At 39.6% G+C, this 19,386-nt stretch overlaps 1 protein-coding gene across 2 annotated transcripts in view; it reads left to right on the plus strand.

The window, feature by feature from the left end:
* The window catches only part of nphp4 (nephronophthisis 4), a 166,242-nt gene that overhangs the window by 133,847 nt on the left and 13,009 nt on the right, over positions 1–19,386 (plus strand). For both annotated transcript variants that reach the window (XM_006785366.2, XM_006785367.2), the window contains exons 18-22: positions 1,726–1,860; positions 4,002–4,201; positions 5,617–5,822; positions 14,040–14,229; positions 14,891–14,974. In XM_006785366.2, coding sequence (XP_006785429.2) covers positions 1,726–1,860; positions 4,002–4,201; positions 5,617–5,822; positions 14,040–14,229; positions 14,891–14,974 — 815 coding nt within the window. The remainder of the gene's footprint in view (positions 1–1,725; positions 1,861–4,001; positions 4,202–5,616; positions 5,823–14,039; positions 14,230–14,890; positions 14,975–19,386) is intronic.

Below are 19,386 nucleotides of genomic sequence, written 5' to 3' on the forward strand. Positions count from 1 at the left end.
TTTTTTGTGCCGTGAACGAAGGTTATTCACAAGGAGGACCGTTATTTTATTTACTATATCCCAGCTCTTGGCGAGATGGGACAAACACAACAACTTTTAAAGGGTGGAGATGCATTTGACGTTGAATTTGTTGCGCAAAGGAGAAGAATGTGAATGTAAACACAATGCTAATCTCTTCTATACACAGCCTGTTGTATGCATACCCCAACCAGCCAAAGCTTGCTTTTCAGCAGGACAGAGATGAACTATGCTTGCTTGCAGCAATAAACATAATGGTGGATATGTTGCCTACTGTTGCTGTGACATTTTATGTAATACTAAAAAATAAAGCACAATATAAAAATAATGATGCAATTATAAAAAAAAAAAAAAAAAAAAGAATGCCACAAAAAAATGCTAAATGAAAAGTGACGGACATGAAATGTAACACGCTGTCTGACAAAATACTTCATAGAGGGAGTTAATGAGTGTACCCTGATGCTGCAGCGCTAATGACATTTCGTTTTATACACAGTAGTAAATCACCAGGTTGAATCATAGAGAGTTTGTAAAAGATGGACAGTATGGGTGCGTTGCACAGACACAGGTACCTGCTGATTAGTGCTAAGTAACACCACATATGTTATCAGGGGGTTCAGTTCAGTGTGTCAAATTAGTGGAGATGACAGCTAGCAGGCAGCTAATGGCCTGTGTCAGCATCCACCTGTCATTCAAACAGACCATACCACCAATAAGGCACAACTTTAGCTTTAATACCTTAATTAAACACCACCCTTACAGTTGTTTTGAAGAGGTAATTAAGAGACACAAACAGTTTTTCTTTATAAACTTGGGCATTTTAACATCATTGTCTGTGACTGGGATCTGGGATCGACTCGGCCACTCCAAAAACATCTACATCATTTGAGTGGACAGAGTAGCGTATATCAAAATATTCAGAGCTCCATCTCTTGGAAAGTATCATGCAATCTTTGTGTATTTCAGAGCCAGATGACTTTTGAGCAAAAATCTCCCTTTATGAGCTTTGGCTAAGGATGACATAACTGCAGCTTTCTGCACAGCTGCCAGACTGTGGAGGATCCTGCCTTGAGAGGTTCTCAGCAATCCAGAGACACTACAGCAGTCTCATACAACCGTTTGCTGCTAAATAGTGACTTGTTCTGTACTCCTTTAATTCCTATAATTCTGATTTATTTGAGCTTTATTTAATAAGCCTTAATCTCACCAGTGTTGCCAAACTCATCATTTTCAAAGGTTGATAATATCTCGTCAGCTTTTGCAAAATATTGTTGTTATACTTTCATGCCTCTTGCAAGACATTGCACTAGATACTCTATGTTTCAGATGTTCAAAAAGGTATTTCTGGGTTCCTATGTTACATAAGAACCGAGATATCAGTTGAAATATGTTTTTTTTTAAACCTAAAACTTTCATTGAAACAGTTGTTATGTATAGTTGTTTCACTGTTGTATAATAAATTGAAAAACAGTGTATGTACACAATGCCCTGTGAATGCCATGACGGTAGACAAAGCAAGTGTTAAAAATGTAAGAAATAATAGTGAAGGTGAAGGTCAGCACAGATGGAGCTGGTCTCACAATGACTGTACAGCCCTCCTTTTTTAATTAATAACTGGGTTGCTAGTTAGAGTTAATGAATCAAAGTTCTTTCAGAGGTGTTTCGTATGTCAGTATATAGAACTAAAAGCTGCTGTTTGTCCTACAGGGTGCCCTGCAGACTCTGGCAGAAAGAGGCCAGCAGACGTGATGCAGTCTCTCTTGCATATCATCACGCCTCGTGAAGTCACCAGCGGTTTCAGAGGAGGAAGTCTGTCCAGCAGGAACATCCTCCAGCTCAATGGCAAGCATTTTATTCCACAACACACTGCATTTTGCTTTTGTTTTTTTTTTAATCTTCCTGTTTTTCTCTGTTTAGAGTTCTGTGCATGTCTAAGCACATGTAAGTTACTGAGTATTTTATGCCACAGAGTAATTAGTGTCTTTTATTTTGGCAGTGACCATGTTTGTGCCTTGATCAGCTCAACCAGATCTATTTCACATTCTCTCTTGGCTGCACCACAGAACCACTCAATTTTCAAACTAATTGAGCTTACAGAAGCGTCTCTGGTGGCTAGCCACAGTCCTGTTTGTGTTCTATGTGTGTGTGCGTGTGTATGCACACTCCAAGTAAAGGCCCAAACACACTGGGGAAACCAATTTTTTCCTCAATTACACAAACCATCACGAGTCAACTGGTATGTGATTCGTAAATTTGTCCTCAAATGTGAATGACTGGCACACACACACACACACACACACACACACACACACACACACACACACACACACACACACACACACACACACACACACGGATAAAAAACAGATTAAAAGCAAGCTGCAAATCAGCCAGTTGCTTAGAATAGTATAAAGAATTTCATCACACTTCTTAAAACATTTGCTTCGTGCACACCACATACTGATACACAAAGACACTATAATGCGTTTGGAGGTAGCAGCAATCATGTTGTGTATATAAAATATGTTTCATAATCAATTCATGAACAGGTTCGCCTAACATGTATTCCACAAACTGTTGCAATCATGTATTCACAGCTCTTGTTACTGTGCAAACACAGTCTGTTCATTGCTTCCTCACAGTCTTACCTATATCGCACCTCTCTAACTACCGCAACCTCTCCAACTCCTCTTGTCTCTCCTAAATTGAACTCTTTCCTCTTCTCCACCTTCTTGTGCCATTTAAACACTTTCAGCGCAATAATTGCTTTCACTGGAGTCCAGTCAGCCAGTTAACAGTAAGCACCTGAGAACAGAGCAGCTGCACTGTGCTGTGTGTGTGTGTGTATCTCACCATCCCTGTCCCACTTCTGCCTGCCCGTGGCTGTGAAGGAACCAGTATAGCTGGACATTATCAGGTTAGGTGACTGTCAGGCCAGTGCCTCTTTGATAATGACACTGGTTCAGAGAAGAACAGTGATAGTGGGAGTAGAAAACAGAAAGGGAGTCAGATATCCCATCAGGCTGTTATTTATCAAAGTGACACAGCAAATACAAGTAATTTCAGAGGCACTATGACCAGTGAGGTGATGTATATCTAACAACAAATGCAATGCAAAACCCGAAGCATTACAAGGAGTACAAAATAAAGCAGAAGAATAGTTTTCAGAGGATCCTGAAAAACATCTGAGGAATGCTTAAGGAATTAATCCAAGTCTAATGTCTGATGCATTCCAATTACCATAGGTAATATTCTTGAATTCTACTTTACATAAGCCTCATGTCTTCTTTCTGTCATTCTCTCTTTTTCCTCCCTCGGTCTCCCCATCTCTCACCCTCACTTCCTGATGTACTACTTGCTTTTTTTCTCCGCACTGAAAACAGCCCATTTCTGTTTAAGATTTGTGGCCAATTTCAGTCAGTCTGGGTTTATCTTCCCATTGCTGCGATGCGAGCTCCATCACTTGGCTCCAAACCGAATGTTGGAAGAGTAAAGCTGTTCTAGATAACAAAAATATGGTTTAAGCAGCTCTCACTTAAAGTCTGTTAATGTCTGAGTGTTATTCATAGTGCAGGATTAGGCAAATTCTCGTGTAAACAGTCGGGTAATTTGCATGATCCAGTCCAAATGAGGATGGATTATTTGGTGACTGGTAGATGAATTTGATATTTTAATTAGGTGTTTTAGTCCTTGAAGAGTACACATGACCGTGGAGGTGAAAGATAATTTGGGAGGAGAGAGTGAGTTTGTTTTCCCAGCAGCAGGGCTTTGGCCCAGTTGTAGCGGTGCCAGTTGTTTGACTGGACTGTTTTCTGTAAACAAGCTGTTCTTTCTTGTGTTCCAACAATACTTTAATTTGTCAGCGCTTCTCTCTCGTGGACATTTGGAGGGTTTTTAGAACATATGGTCAAAATGGCTAAGAGATTAGACTCCGCTCTGTTCAGTAAATATATTCATGATTGCAGATTGTTTCTACTTCACAGCGAGGAACACTGCACAAGCAGACAGACTGCCGATAAATGAGGATCGGGTGCCATTGTTCCGACGCGGGATCAGAGCTGACGGCGTCGTGCCCAAGGAGAACAGCCTAAACAAACCCGGTGACAGTGACCGAAAGCTGAAGTGCATGGCTGCAGTGCGCGAGCGGGAGGCCAGCGAAGATGCTAAAACGGCAAAGGTTGCGGTGAGGTCAAACATTGCACTTTAAGTCCACAGTGAGCCAAAAATAGTTCCTATCTAAAGCTGAGCTACAATAATCTTTCCCTATGAGTCCTCTTCACTGATATCTGAGAAAGACAACGGAGGCAGCGGGAGCCTCTCAGAGTTCTCCTCACAGTCACAAAAGCACAGGAGGTTAAAGGGCATGCTGTCAAGATAGGTTGTAACACATACACAAGACTGATACGACACTTGTCATGAGCATAGTCTTAAGGGATGGTTGGAACTGTTAAGTCATCTTTAATGCAGCTTTAACATCCTAGGTCCATAATGAAGACATTTAACATGATGTCTTTGTTAGAAGAACTTGACTCTAACTAACTGTTCCTGACAACTTGCATTTTTTCACCCATGGGTGCAGGCTTTTTCTTCTTGTGGTAAGACCTTGTGATCTGCTTGTTTCACAGCTTTGTAACAGCTATTACAATTTGGAATGTAACTCAGTCCGGTTCGCATCACTGGAACCATATTTTTAGAGTTTTTTCTTCAAATGCAATTTGGATTTAACTTTCTTTCTGGGCTCAACCGTCATTTGACCAGGTTGATGCTGGGGATCATTTTAGAGGACTAAACCCATGGAAAATTTCAATATTGTGTTTTGGCACGCACTTAGCTTTGTCACCATGACTTTGAAGCTGAAGTTCGGGTCTTTAATTTATTTTTTTGGACCAATTTACTAATGGGCATTATGAGCTTTATAAAATTGTTTACGTTAAATTTATAATGGCATGTTTGTCAGGGATGAAAAAAACACATCTTTTCCATCAGCTTTGGAATTATTATTTTTTTTACTAGTTTAATGTTTGAGAATAAACATAAATTACAAAGATCAGTTCTCAGTGTTATAGCACTGATGAAAAGTCTGGATCTATCTTATTTCGCTTAAGAAAATATAAACTGATTTTGAAAAGGTCATTGGCTCCAAATGAATGTTTGCCTGGTCTGAAAGCATTCTTTAAAGCTTGTACACATCTATGACATGTAATCATAGGCTATTCAGTCGAGCGTTTTTTTCTTTCTTATCAGAAATGTCATGTTTAAAAACTCTGTTTTACTGCAACCTTGGGATCATTTTTTAAATGTCATCAGTTATAGTAACATTGGACTCAAAATGACTGCTGTGATCTGGGAAAATGCAAAAGTCAGTGTAAAGAGTTGGGAGACTTTAAACTGTGCGAAAGTTTAGGTAAAGTGAGTGAGTACACCTTATGTTGGTTAGGATATTTCTTTTTAACAAAAATGGTGTGTATGCAAACTTCAGCACGCAAGGTAGATCAAAAATGAAGTCCCTCTGTGAACTGCGTTGGTAATTATTATGGTAGTTTGCAGCCGAGTGCTGAATTGTTTTTTTAGCCTTTTGCTATTTTTCTTTGGTAACAGGCTCAGTCTAAAAAAGCCCAGCTGGCCAATCCCAGTGAAGCCAAGAGCAAAGCAGAGAGCATCGCCAACATGCTGAGCCAGGCCATCACCACCCAGCACCTGCTTTATGCTAGCCTGGGCTCTGCAGAGTACATGGAGTTTGTCCTTAAGAATCCATTTAATGTGCCAGAGACGGTCACCATTCACAGCGATGACCCTGAGTTAAGGTGAGATCCTATAAACTGTGAGCTGTCTGTGAGGTGGTGTCAGACTAATGTCCCATTTTTAACCCTTTATTTGCTGCCATAATTATATTTCCCACTCGCATGGACCAAAAAGCTTGTGTTTCAATCTTTAAAATTAAATGGATTTTACAAGTTTATAGGTTTGCCCCTGTTCTAGCACACCAACTGTGAACATGTGTTTTCTATACTGTATGTGTTTTCGATTATCAAACTATAACGAGCCTTGCTCCACCGTGAAACTGTGTTCACACTTTCTGAATGTGTTTCCGTAGGTGACGGTAAAGCTCTGGAGATTATGTTTTTGGAACCTATTTTCATGCTGCTTTAGGAAATGATGCTTTGTGTTCACACTTGACACTCCTCACTGTGAAACACATCCCATCCAAAAGGGTACACACATTTAGGCTATCCACCTTAAACATTTACGTCATCAGCATTAGCATCAGATACTGCCTTTATTACCACGTGGTGACAGCAGAGTATCAAAGGGCAGAAAAATTTGAGATATGAGCCATCATTAACAAAGAGGAAGAAAGGAGATGGCCTTCTACACCCTTGTTAAAAATCTTAAATGATGGCTTCAAGTCTGTTGTGTATAAAAGGTAACAAGTGGTGTGCTGAATCCTTATTCCTTCATATTATCATCATTAGGGCGTAATTAATTGCAAATGCCATCCCTACACTCTTTTCATAGACTTGTGATTGTCTTTGTCTTGGTAATATTTTTCAACTATCAGTGTGGTTCAAATTATTATTTTTAATGTATTTTTTTCAGCACACATTTTTACTTGCCATGGTATGAAAAGCACAGCTGACACTCATGGCATTAATGATGACTTGAATTATTTAAGTGTTGCAGTAAAACCATGCATAATGCACCATGAACAAACATGCAGGGGCATGTTCAATAAAAAATATGCTTTTTGCTTTTTGCTTTTTTTTTTAAATTGAAACTTTTTTCCCTCAAACACAGGCTTTAATCTGTGTCTACAAATTATACCTATCCGGCATAGAATTATGACCACCTGCTCAATATTGCATTGGTCCTTCTACTGTGCCAAAACAGCCTTCATCTGTCGATACATCTCCACTAGCACCTGAAGGTGTCCTGTGGTATCTGGCACCAAGATGTTAGCAATAGATCCTTTTAGTTGAGAGGTGGGAACTCCATGGATCAGACTTGTTTTATCCAGCACATCCCACAGATGCTCGACTGGATTGAGATCCTGTGAATTTGGAGACCAAGTCAACACCTCAATCTCATTTTGCTTCTCAAACCACTCTTTTAGTTTGTGGCAGGGAACATTATCCTGCTGAAAGATGCCACGGACATAAGAGAATACTGTTTCCATGAAAGGGTGTGCATGCTCTCTGGTAATGCTTAGGTAGGTGGTGTGTGTCAAAGTAACATCCACATGGACGGCAAGACCCAAGGTTTGCCAGCAGAACACTGCCCAAAGTATCACACTGCCTCCGATGGCTTGCCTTATTCCCATACTGCACAAACTTGGCCATCCACATGATGCAAAAGAAAACATGATTCGTCAGACCAGACCACCTTCTTTCATTGCTCTGTGGTCCAGTTTTGATGGTCATGTGCCCATTGTTGGTGCTTGTGCTGTTGGACAGGCATCAGCATGGGCACCCGGACTGGTCTGCAGCTATGCAGCCCAATACGCAACATAGAATAGAATGGAACAGACCTTTATTGTCGTGTACTTCAACAACGAAATAGGTGCTCCATGCTCCGTGCAAAAGTAAAATATATATAGTAAGACAGCAGGAATAAGTAGCAAACAAAAGAAATATGTACAGCTAAGAAGAATATATACAAAACAAGAGAAAGGCACACACTGGAGAACAAAGTGCTTGGAAGCAGTGCAACAGGACATGTCTGAGTGTAGAGTCTCTGTGTTAGTGGCCTGAGTGATTGGGGTTATTTAGAACACAGTTTAGAGTGGTGAGGTGGGTGGGAATAAACCGTGATTCACTGTGAATTCTGGCATCTTTCTGACAACCAACATTAACTTTTTTGGCAATTTGAGCAACAGTAGCTCGTCTGCTGGATCGGACCACACAGGCCAGCCTTTGCTCCTCAAACTCGCTCAAATTCTTATGCTCGTTCATTTTTCTTGTTTCTAACACATCAGACAAAATGAGGACTTTAGATTTTGCAAACATTAATCAAATCTTGCATGGTTTCGGATACCTTACAGTGCTTGTAATGTGCCAAAATACCACTTGATCATTTTGAGGTGAGAGCAAATTTCATAAGTGTTATGATTTTTTTGCAGTAGATACTGCCAAAGATAGTTTAGTTACAATGAAACCAGAGCAGGATGTAAAAGTGGGGGGAAAGCAAGCTTTACTTCAAAAATAACAAGGTCCTAAAAGCAGGTAAGGCATGAGGTGCAAAAAAGTTTTCTGGAAAGCAACGGCAAAGAGCACAAAAGCAATCTGGCAGAGTAGCAGTGGCGAGCTTAGGGTATATATCCTGCAGGGTTGATTAGTGAAGTGGTCCTGGTGATCAGAGGCCAGGGAAGATCGGGTGATGCAGGCAGGAAAGCAGGGCAGGTGAGAGTGGCGAGTCTGAAGAGGGAGAAGATGGTTTCGTAGGAAGATGAAAACCAGACTGAATGAATGACTACATGAAAGAAATAAAGGCAGAAAAGAAAAACTATGACAGCTGCTGGCTGCCATGTTTCTGATTTGACTGTCTTTGTCAAGATCATTTGTTAATGTACGGAACAAAACATGATTGCATGCTTAGCCTCTTTATATATGTTTCGTAAAAGCTTGTGTTGCTTATCAAGCATTTTAAGACATTTATTTCTTATGTAGTTGGGGGAGAAAAACCTCATGAACTATACGTGAACCTAAATCTGAAAATTGTTTCCTGTGGAGAAATATAAAGCAACCAAATTGTGATGCAACTCGAAATGTTTTAAGAACGATTAAGAATCTCATCATCCAAAAGCTGTTGTTAATTAAGTATATACACACTTCTTCTAAAAGGGTGATATGTCAACAATGGGAAGATTATGTGATAAATTCATGAAGAGGTTTGATTGTGTGACTGTGTATTTTTTGCAGGTCTGAGTCACATATTGCTCACTGATTTGAAATGATGCATGTACGTGTAGGTGTGTGCTGGTGTGCGGGTTTTCATCTATTACATTTTTAGGACTTGAAATTGGGTTTTCTCTGTACATGGATTATCATTTTAGCCTGATCCAGTTGGTTCCGGTTTGGGGTGAAGTTTGGAGCAGTTGTTGCATTGTTGGCCACAGTAATATATCAGTAAGGTTAGCTGGATTATTCATTATTAGCAAAATTAAATAATGGGCAGTCTTTTGCACAAGACATGGGATGTGATTATTGCAATGATAATAAGATGAGCATTGCATGATTATAAAGACTTTTTAGCTTGACTCTTTACTTTCAGAGGTACTGCAGGCACTTTAGTCTGAGGAAGTAATTTTTTCCCTTTTGCGCATATTAACAGTGTTTGCTGTACTGTACTAAAATGTATTAAAGATAATTAATTTCATTATTAAGATGCTTATGTGTTTAATTTGCTGGGCACTTTTTGCCACCCCTCCTTTCTGCTTTTTGCAATTTCAACCCTATTGTGTGAATCTCACGCAGGTGCTCTGTTTTACATAACTTAACATCGACCAGGTCTCCACATTACTACATTTGCTAATTATACTTAATGATGATCTCTGCCAGTGTCTGTGTTCTGCCGGAGAAAAGAACCCATTTTTCCGACCACATTTCAGTTGTTTTATCAATAAAGTTAAAAATCTAAAGTTTTCAGTGTAGTGCATAACATTATGTTTCAACATTTCACAGTTTTTCATGTACGTAAGCACCTTTCAACCTCTCCTTTCCAAAACTCTGACAGTATTTGAATGTGTTGACTTCATGTCTAATTACACACCCTAATCACCCAAATCTCAACAGGTTCTCCTGAGTTACATTCTGCACAGCACAAGTCTGACCTACAGTACGTGCAGTCACTTCAACAGATCTACAGTATTATGATGCACTGACATAGTTATATATACTGCAGTGGATAACCTGTAACTTGTAATTCTTGGAGGATGGGGGATGAGAGAATAATCTCTCACACTGACGATCATCTGCTTTGTTACAGTAAGAAAACAGTGACATCATTCACACCTCATTTCATGTGCACATTGGTTTCTATGGTAAATGTTTGATAGATGTTGAGATCATTTCTAAATATAGCTGTGAAAAACATTAACATAAGATAAGATCTTAACAACAATCAGCACTTTACTATTACAGGAGTCCTGTTTTTAGTCTCAAATGCTTCCACTTTGCCCTGCAGTTATGGTTACAGCTGACTGAGGAATATCAAGAAAGTTTAGAGTTAAAAGGAATTTTACTAATAATTGTTGCATCAGTGGCATTTTTACATTGCCATGATGCTGTTTAGAATGACACCTTCATTTGGTCTTAAAAATCCTATCTCGGTCAATCTCTAATTAAGGGGACTGGCTTTGACTTTAGTGTATGTCTAGACCACAGAACACCACCATATTTCTGGGTGTAACAAACAATGTTGCGTAATTTCATGTCTGGCCATGAAAAAAGAATATTTTTATTCCCTCCACAGCACAATCACTTGTCCTTGACACAGAGGCACACATTATGTTCGAGAGATGCTAAATACCCTCTTTAATCTGCCCATAGCAGCCATTGTGGCTGATGTTTCCTGAATCACCCATTCTGATGTTTGTTTCCTTCAGTTAGCATCATAGTTAATCCCCTCTCTTTGAGTCTTTTGTTAGTGATTCTGCTCATGCCTGAGCTTGGATTAGGATATATCACGTTGATCAACAAATGCTGCAGTGCGCTCTGGATGACTCATTATGGCATTAGCCCGGCCACCGGGCCTAGCAGGTCTAATTGAGAGTCATCAATCCCTGCATCTGTCCTCTTGCTGGCTTAGCACCCTGTTAGTTTATTCATTTCTTGATGAGACGGTGTGACACTTTACACCAAACCGTCTGTCACCTCTACCAAGAGCCCTGAAATGTGTAAATTAACGAGCAAGCGCCAGCATTGGATGCGCTTTTCCTGCAGCCCCTTTTTATGAAACAAATGCATAGTGTGAGGCACTGCTAATGACACATTTTTATTTTATAAAACTGGTATTTAATCATAGATAAGCAGCGCTGTGATATGGATTATTGTAGTGTACATGTGAATGCTGTTTCCACAGACACAAGAGGGAAATTTTATATAAAATCAATATTAACTGGGTTCATTTCAGTCTTTTGTGTTCTTTAACATGTTGCAAGAAATACTGGACTGTCACATAGTTTTGTTGCAAGTTCTGTCCTTAATGTTATTTGGAAGCGGAAATCTGATTGATAAATTTGTTTTCTTTGACAGATCTTAAACTCTTTGTTCATACAAAAAAAAAAACACCTTTCCCGCAAGCTGCTCTTTTAGGATGACAGCTCTTAGAAAGTAATCTGTATAGTTAGTATTGCTGCATTCATTGTGTTAGTATGATTTGTCTTCAGTACAAATAACAGCCTGTCATATGCTAACACAAATGTATACACTGTCATTAAAGGAATTAGGACATAAAAAAACAAGACACATTAATATAAGGTGAACCCGCTGGTGGAAGTAATCACAAGACCACTACAATGAATGGAAGCACAATGAGCAAACCTTGACAAACTTTAAATGCTACAGGAAAGTTTCATGGATGAAATATAGTTTGGTGACAAATTACAAAGAATTGGTGCCCTCATCTTTTATCCATATACTGTTTAATGTATATAACAGCCAATACAGTTTTCCTTAACTGTGAGGTTAAGTATTGCTCACAGTAGTCCTCTTTAGTGTCTTTAAAGGGACGGAAGGTGTACAAAAACAACAAAACTGGCCTGATTGCCTGTGTTTTCCCGCACTCTATGAATTGCAGTTTGGCCATTGCACTGGAGTTACTCTGCACCTAGTTCCTTGTCTATATTGTGGCCAAATAATTGACAAGGAGCTTTCTTGAAAATGTAAACCGGTCCCCAGGTCAGCTCTTTGTTCTGCAGGAGCAAACAAGAAAAAAAACAAGTTTAACCTTTCACTGAAATTTGAGCATCAGACTTTGAAAGGAGAGTACTTAGTGGCAGGCTAGGCTAGCTGTGGCTTTGATGTTTGCAGTGGTTTCAAGCCCAGAGGCTCCTCTTGACATGGAGGAAAGGTTTGCTACCTGTTGCCATCCATTTTCATGGCTACTTTTCACACTTGGCCTCACAGAGCCCAGCGTGAGCCAAGACTGGTGGCTAACAGAGACAGAAAGAATTCTGCTTCATCCAACTGCTTTCTATCTCATTACTTTTCACGCTCTCATTATCCATGTTCCTCTCTGCTTTCTCGACCCTTCTCTCCTGCTGTCCTTTTAATTATCGTCTTCGTTTTATTCCTTCTCCCTTTTTACTCTCAACCTGTTTTTCCTCATTACCTCATTCCATTTTTCTATTTTCTTTAAAGGCGTTATCAGCCTGTGGTCTTTGTTTGAGGCTCAGGTGGACAAACACTGCCGGGATGAGCCGAAGGCAAAATCCTTTATTTCAAGTGCACAGGTGGGAATAGCCAAATAATTTTCATAGAATAGCCTGTTGCATCTCTCCTTAATGTTAGCGAGGTGGGGCCCTGAAAAATTCATAAACTCACTCTCCTATTGAGAGACATTTCCCTCTCCATGCCCGTGGCTTGAAACCTTTGAAGTTTAAACCAGCACTCCTCTTTATGCATTTGTGTGTGAAATTTTTGCATTCAAGGGAAGAGGAAAGCGTAGAGACAGACCTCCCTCGGTTGGAATGTGTTATCTGCTCCTCACTTTTCTCCTTGGAAATCCATTTGTTGAGGAGTAGAAGGGAGACTTTCACTGACCCCTGTACACCTTTCCCCCTGTCTACTGTTGATAATTAAAAGCAACTAATTGTGTGCAAGCGGTGTAACTCTTGGCCGTGAAATTTTTGTCACTTGCACTGCAGTGAAATTTACACTGCGAGATTCAAGTTGTAATTGTGAGAGGTCAGTACTATTTTTTCTGTTTAGTTCAGAAAGTGAAGGGGGGTGAACGTTTAGTGCTCTGTGGGATTTATATGCAAATAGGTGTCTTAACGGTGTGGTCAGTATGTAAAGGATCTTTGGTTCTTCTCTCTCTTTTTTACTTTTGCCTTGAAACGAGTCTCAGATCATTATGCTAGCATATATGCATGCACGCTCTGTTCCCCAAAGTTTTCGTACTTATCTAAGCACTCTGTTTGAGGCAGTTTGTTTTTATTATTTCTATCTCTGTAATACGTCACTGAGAGCAGATATGCCTAATATGGTCATCTCAGGCACACGGCTCTTGAACCAACTGTTGGACCTTCTGTTTGCAAGGGGCAGCCAATCAGAACAAATCTGGCTTAAAGGGAGTGTGATCTTAATGGTAAAGCTAAATTGTCGTTAAAATGAAGGCTTGCCCCAGGGCCTGGCTTTAGATAAATTTAGCTTTTCTGGGGGAAACTATGAATCATGCAAAGCTATTCTTGTTCAATCCAAGACTAAAATTATGGAGCTGGAAATGAGCATATTAGTTCCACTATAAATATACTTCCCCTGTCACCTAGAATAATCTACAGAAGGACATAAAATTGTCAGAGTGGAGTATTATTGGAGGCTTGAAGTCAGTTTTTTTGAGGATTGAAAAATTTGTATTCTTGGTCTGTCACTGTTGTGACCTCGATCTTCCGATCTCTGTGAACTGGATATTGCTTCACTTGTGTGCTGTGGGATTTGTGGGTGGTTGTTACAATGCTCTCCAATCTCTTGGTCTGGCCACTCTTGAAAAAGACAGCTTTATCTAAATGAGACATTTACTTCAGTAATTAAAAAATACAATAATTACAATAGTTTAAAAAGTGATGGCGGTTGACTCTAAATATACAATCAAATGACAACTCAATGCTTCTTCTTCTCTACATTAATTTTTTGCACCTGATTTTAGTTGACTCTTCAGCATAGGGTTTATTCTTCTATATTCCTCTCGGCACAATCTCGTCATAGCTTGTAATAAACGCTGTAGTATTTATGTAGATGGATCCCTTTAAAAATATGTAAAAGCCTCCTTTCATCTCAATTGTGGCCTTTAATCTTTTCATCCAGTGTCATCACAAACACTGAGGAGTGGCGTTACTTCAAAGCGCTAACCAGAACTCCTACCCCGCTGGAGGAGAACATGTTCCACTCAGAGCAGGGTGCTCCAGGTCCTAGGGTTTACCTCCGGCCCAAAGAGAGCCTCCACGTGCCCCTGAAATACCAAAGCTTCCTCTGCGACCACACCATGGCCCTTCAGGTACGGTGGAGAATAAAGGTGCACTCTCACAGCATGTTTTATAAAGTGTGAACTTGCTCTGTAAGGAAAAACCACTATTTCTGGCTGCAGGATGTTAGACAAAATTAGATATATTTTTTTTAATCAGTCGTTTTTCTTGAGTCCTTAAAATGTTTAGATTTGTCTTACAGTAAGAAGCAGTCACCACATATTTCATCACTACAGATGAACGATCAAAGTAACTTGTGTGAACCTATAAAAACAATTTTCTTTCATATACTGATTTTATGTCATTTAAAAAAATGGGAGTAAGAGGTGGAGCATGATGAAAGTTTATGTAACAGTCGTATAAATGTCAGTACACCTCAAGGTTTCTGTAACCAAAGCCGACCTATTTCAAGGGCACGTTTTACACACATAAAACCAACCCAGTGTTTGTAGTTAATTTGATGCCAGAAGTACAGTACAAAATAAAAGTCATTTAGATTGGCTGCGCTCTTATCTTCTTCTAGATGAAGGTAGTTTTTAAACCCTTTGGTTATATTCTGCTTATCGTGATTGTATACAGTTTTTTTACTGGATGTGCAAATGCAATTTTTCTTTGTGCTCTTTTGCTATGTTTTTTTTGGGGTAGATGTTCATTTTTGATAACAAATGTGGGCTTCTTATCAAATCCTCACAGGGACCAAGCCTGAAGGCTACAGCCAGAGGTTCCCAGGTGGCCAAGAAGAATCTGTCCAATATTATTGCTGCCAAAACTATCAAGGTACAGAATGTGTTACTTATGCTTTAAACCATTTTTATATTATATATCTGAAGTCTTTTGCCTCTCAGTTCCTGATTTGTTTTTCTTCAGGCTGAATTTAAAGTGCAGAGTGCATCTGCTCTTCACTTCCATGTAATGTAAATGTTTCTCTGCCGTAACGCAAGCTTTAGAAGTGAGATCTACACTTTTCCCCATATTTGGCTATATAAACTGATCATTTGCTTCAGGTGAGCTGAGAAAGATGAAAGCGCCTTAAACTCGACATATATTATAAAGCTTGTGATTAGAGATGTACCGATCCGATATTAAGTATCGGTATCAGTCCGATACTGACCTAAATTACTCGATCGGATATTGGAGAGAAATAAAAAATGTAATCCGATCCATTAAAAAAGCAGCTCACAAAACTTGCGACATGGCATAACTTGGCTCATAACCGTAGCACGTCGGAGCAGTGTGCGTCACGTGATAGAGCGGCTGTGGCATGCCAGATCTGTTGTCTGGTTCAGCATTTGGAGCCACGCTACCAAACTGGCATTTCATCTCCGAGAAAGTTATCCTAGAGAGAAGTAAAGCAAGTGTGTAATCTCTGAATGTTTGTGAAGCATTCCAGCGTTAAGCTTACCAACCGATATATGGAGCGAGTGCCTCTCTCTCCCTCCCTCTCCTGCTGCTACTTCAATCGTGAAACTGATTAATGATCAGCTGATCGGCTTTTCTGTCGCTAGTCTGTCTCTCTTGTTTATTTATCGCCTAAAGAGGAAAACCAGCGGCTGAACAACAGCAGCACGTTTAAGCTTGATAAACTGTTGTTAGAATTTATTTAATATTACTTTGTATACCACGATCTTTTTCTACTTAGCTGACGGCTGGTAACTGTGCAGGGGCGGATCTAGCAAAGTTTAGCCAGGGGGGCCGATAGGGCATGAACAGGGAAAAGGGGGCACAAAGACATACTTTTCTTTCTTATTCTCATTTAAAATGTCTAGTTTTTAATAGTGAATTATCTGAATCTTACACCCAAAGTTTTAATCTGATGTAAAAAGTATAGAAGTCCATTACTGTATATAGTAACTATTAAGTCTAATATACCCTAGTAAGCTATAGTACTTTTTCCTTTGGGAAGATGCCATCTGTGCAGTCTGCACTTCTGTTGAAGAAAGATGTTGAATCTATTTAATTATTCTTGAAAAATAATGGATTTCTGTGCATTTTTCTTTTCACACTGCATCAAATTAAAGTTGATTACGTCGATTAAGCATCATGAGGTGGAGGGTGGGGGGTGGTTCCCTTTTTTTTTTTTTTTTGCTGGGAGTTTGCAACCCTATTAATTAGGTTGCTTACTCTTTAAAATACCAGAATAGGGAGGATGGAGTAGGTTTAAGTTTATTAGATTGATCAGTATTGCTGAACTATGAAATATTTTGGGTGCAGTGTATTTTTTGCATACAGGTATAACAGAATAGCTTTAGTGTTTTTTCGTTTTTTAAACTTGAATTTGAACTTATACAAAATGCAGCAAGATATTAAAAAAACAGTTTTAATTAAAAAACACACTATATCGGATTCATATCGGTATCGGCCGATATCCAAATTTATGGTATCGGACATAAAAAAGTGGTATCGTGCCATCTCTACTTGTGATTGCAGTTTAGTTGGGTTAACCTCCTGCTAGATCCCAAAGTCTAACAACATCCACTGTACCTGCACTCCCAGACAACTCTCTGAGGAGTGGCAGTGCACCGCCTCCTCCCTCCTCTCCTCTCCTATTCTCTCCTGCACAGTCACAGCACAGACACAAAGAACACTTTGAAGTGTCGACTATTAAAAAAGTTACGCTAGCCAGACAAGATTGTCAAGCAAAATTATATGCTGAAAATCACTTTTATCTTACTGAACATTGTTTATCTTCTCCAACTGGCAAATGTCAGGGTGGAGAGTTAAACTATCCCAGGCTAGACGACAGCTTGACACGTCCGGTTAATCTACTTTAAATGAACCATGCATATACAGTATTACTCTGAAGTTATTTGACAGTATTAAGCACTTATTCAGCTGTTTATAATATGTAAGACGGTTAGAGGAGGGAGAAACACTGTGAACAGGCTTGTTGGGCTGTACTATAGATAAGTGCTCCATATCACCACGTGAAAGAATATTCTTTTTGCTGCAGTTGTCACTAAAATTAAATGCTGTTTCTTATGGAATTCATTAAAAACGAAACTTAAGGCTTCTTGTTAAATACTGGAGCTTAAATCTCACGTTATTGGAATATAGCCTGAATGTGCTGAAAAACAAGATCATCACCTCTCGCTAACCTGCAGGACCTTACAATAATCCTGTTGTTGGTGTAGAGTACAGTACCCAGAAGCTCTCACATTGCACAGGCTGATGAAATATTTGCCAGTCTGCCAAGCGTGCGTGTGTGTGTGTCTGCCTGCAGTTTGTGCGTATTGTGTGCCGGTGTCAGCACTGCTGCTATGAGCAAAAATCCTGTCAGGAGGTCAAAGAGGTCGGGTCTGGATCAAATCTGTGTCCCGCTAAAACTGACAAGTCCCAACAGCAGCGCTGTCAGGATGCCAGCTTTGGCACGGCTGTCAGTCAGCACACATCACCAGAGCCAGATATGGGCCGCTCTTGTAGGTCAGCATTAGCCTGCAAATCTGACGCATCAACGATTTGGACAGCTGCGGTGTGTTTAATGACCAGATTGTGGGAAGTTAACTTCAGAGTGTAGGGCATTCCTCGTGGCTGAAATTTGAGTCTGTTTTAATCAGTTGCTGTAGTGTTCCCAGCTTTATTTGTTTATTTATTTTGTAATCTTTTTTTAATTCTAGCACAGCAAGTGGGAATGCAAGAGGGGGTGGGACAGAAACCATTTTTTAAAAGTTTTAAGTTGTTACCTGGACTTGTCAGTGTCAGGGGTGATGCATTAGAATGTAACACATTATTGTGACTGAATTCAGTAATCACTTCACAGTTATTGATCAAAATATTTGGCTTGTGTTATTCAAGTTCTTTCAATCACCCGATCTTATTTTGTGGTAGAGGTTGGCTAAAAATATCAGGATGGTTTATAACCTTTCAGAAATGGAAATCTTTGCAACAAAGTCGACAAATCTATCACTCTATCAGATAGACTGATAGAGCTGATAGATGTCAATGACAGACATTATGGGACTCCGGTGATCCACGGTGAGAGCCATTAGCCACAGATAGAGATAACTCAGAGCAGTGGTGAATCTTCCTTTACCTCAAGGGCTCATCTACAGCTCATCCAGGAGGTCACAAAATAACCAAGAACAACATCTAAAGAGCAGTAGACCTCACTTTTCTCAGTTAAGATAGAGTTCATGATTCAACAATAAGAAAGAGACTGGGCAAAAATGGCATCCATGGAAGAGTTAAAGGTGAAAACTGCTGACTGAAAAGAAAATCTTGATGATCTCCAAGACATTTGGGAACTAATAGAGTAATCAGACAAAAGCTGAACTTTTGGAAGGTTTGCACATCATTACATCTGGCAAAAAACTAACACAGAATTTCATAAAAAGAGCACAACAGAAATGCCATACCAACAGTCAAACATGGTGGTGGTAGTGTGATGGCCTGGACCTGCTTTGCTGCTTCAGGACGCCTTGTTGTAATTGATGGAACCATGAATTTTGCTCTCTGCTAAATAAAAATCCTGAAGCAGAATGTCAGCCATCAGTTCGTGCCCTGCAGCTCAAGTATACAAGTCCACCTCTGATTGGACCTAAAAAACTAAAATAAAGGTTTTTAAGTGGCGTAGTCCTGATTAAAATCAGATTGAAGTCTTTTTGAATGTTCTTAAACAGGCTGTTCATGCTTGAAAATCCTTCAACGTGGCTGAATTAAAGCAATTCTGCAAAGAAGAGTTGGGCCAAAATTCCTTCACAGAGATGTGAAAGACTCATTACTGGTTATCACAAATGTTCGATTGCAGTTCTTCCTGCCAAGAACCACTTATTAGGTTTATGGGCAATTACCTTTTCCACAAAGGGCCAGGTAGGGTTGGATAACTTTTTTCTTTTAATAAATGACATCATCTTTTAAAAACTGAATTTTGCATTTATTCAGGTTATCTTTGTCTGATATTATTGTTTGATGATATGAAACACTTAAGTGTTACAAATACAAAGACTGTACCCTCCTCTTGTCATATGACTCCACTGTCTCTGAATTGGATAAGTGGTTAAGAGAATGGATGATTGGATTATCAGACCTACAGTTTGTGGCCCGGCAGCTGTAGCAGAAACTGTCTCCGACAGTGAAGTCACACTAGCACACACTAGTTTTCTTAAAATATGACGCTTTGTGAGCAGGAATGAGCAATTCCAGTGTGTTTTCATATGCCGCTCTGATGTATATGCCAGTTATCATATATAACC

This window comes from Neolamprologus brichardi, chromosome 20 (assembly GCF_056152115.1).
Source record: "Neolamprologus brichardi isolate AB-2024 chromosome 20, ASM5615211v1, whole genome shotgun sequence".
Taxonomy (NCBI): Eukaryota; Metazoa; Chordata; class Actinopteri; order Cichliformes; family Cichlidae; genus Neolamprologus; species Neolamprologus brichardi.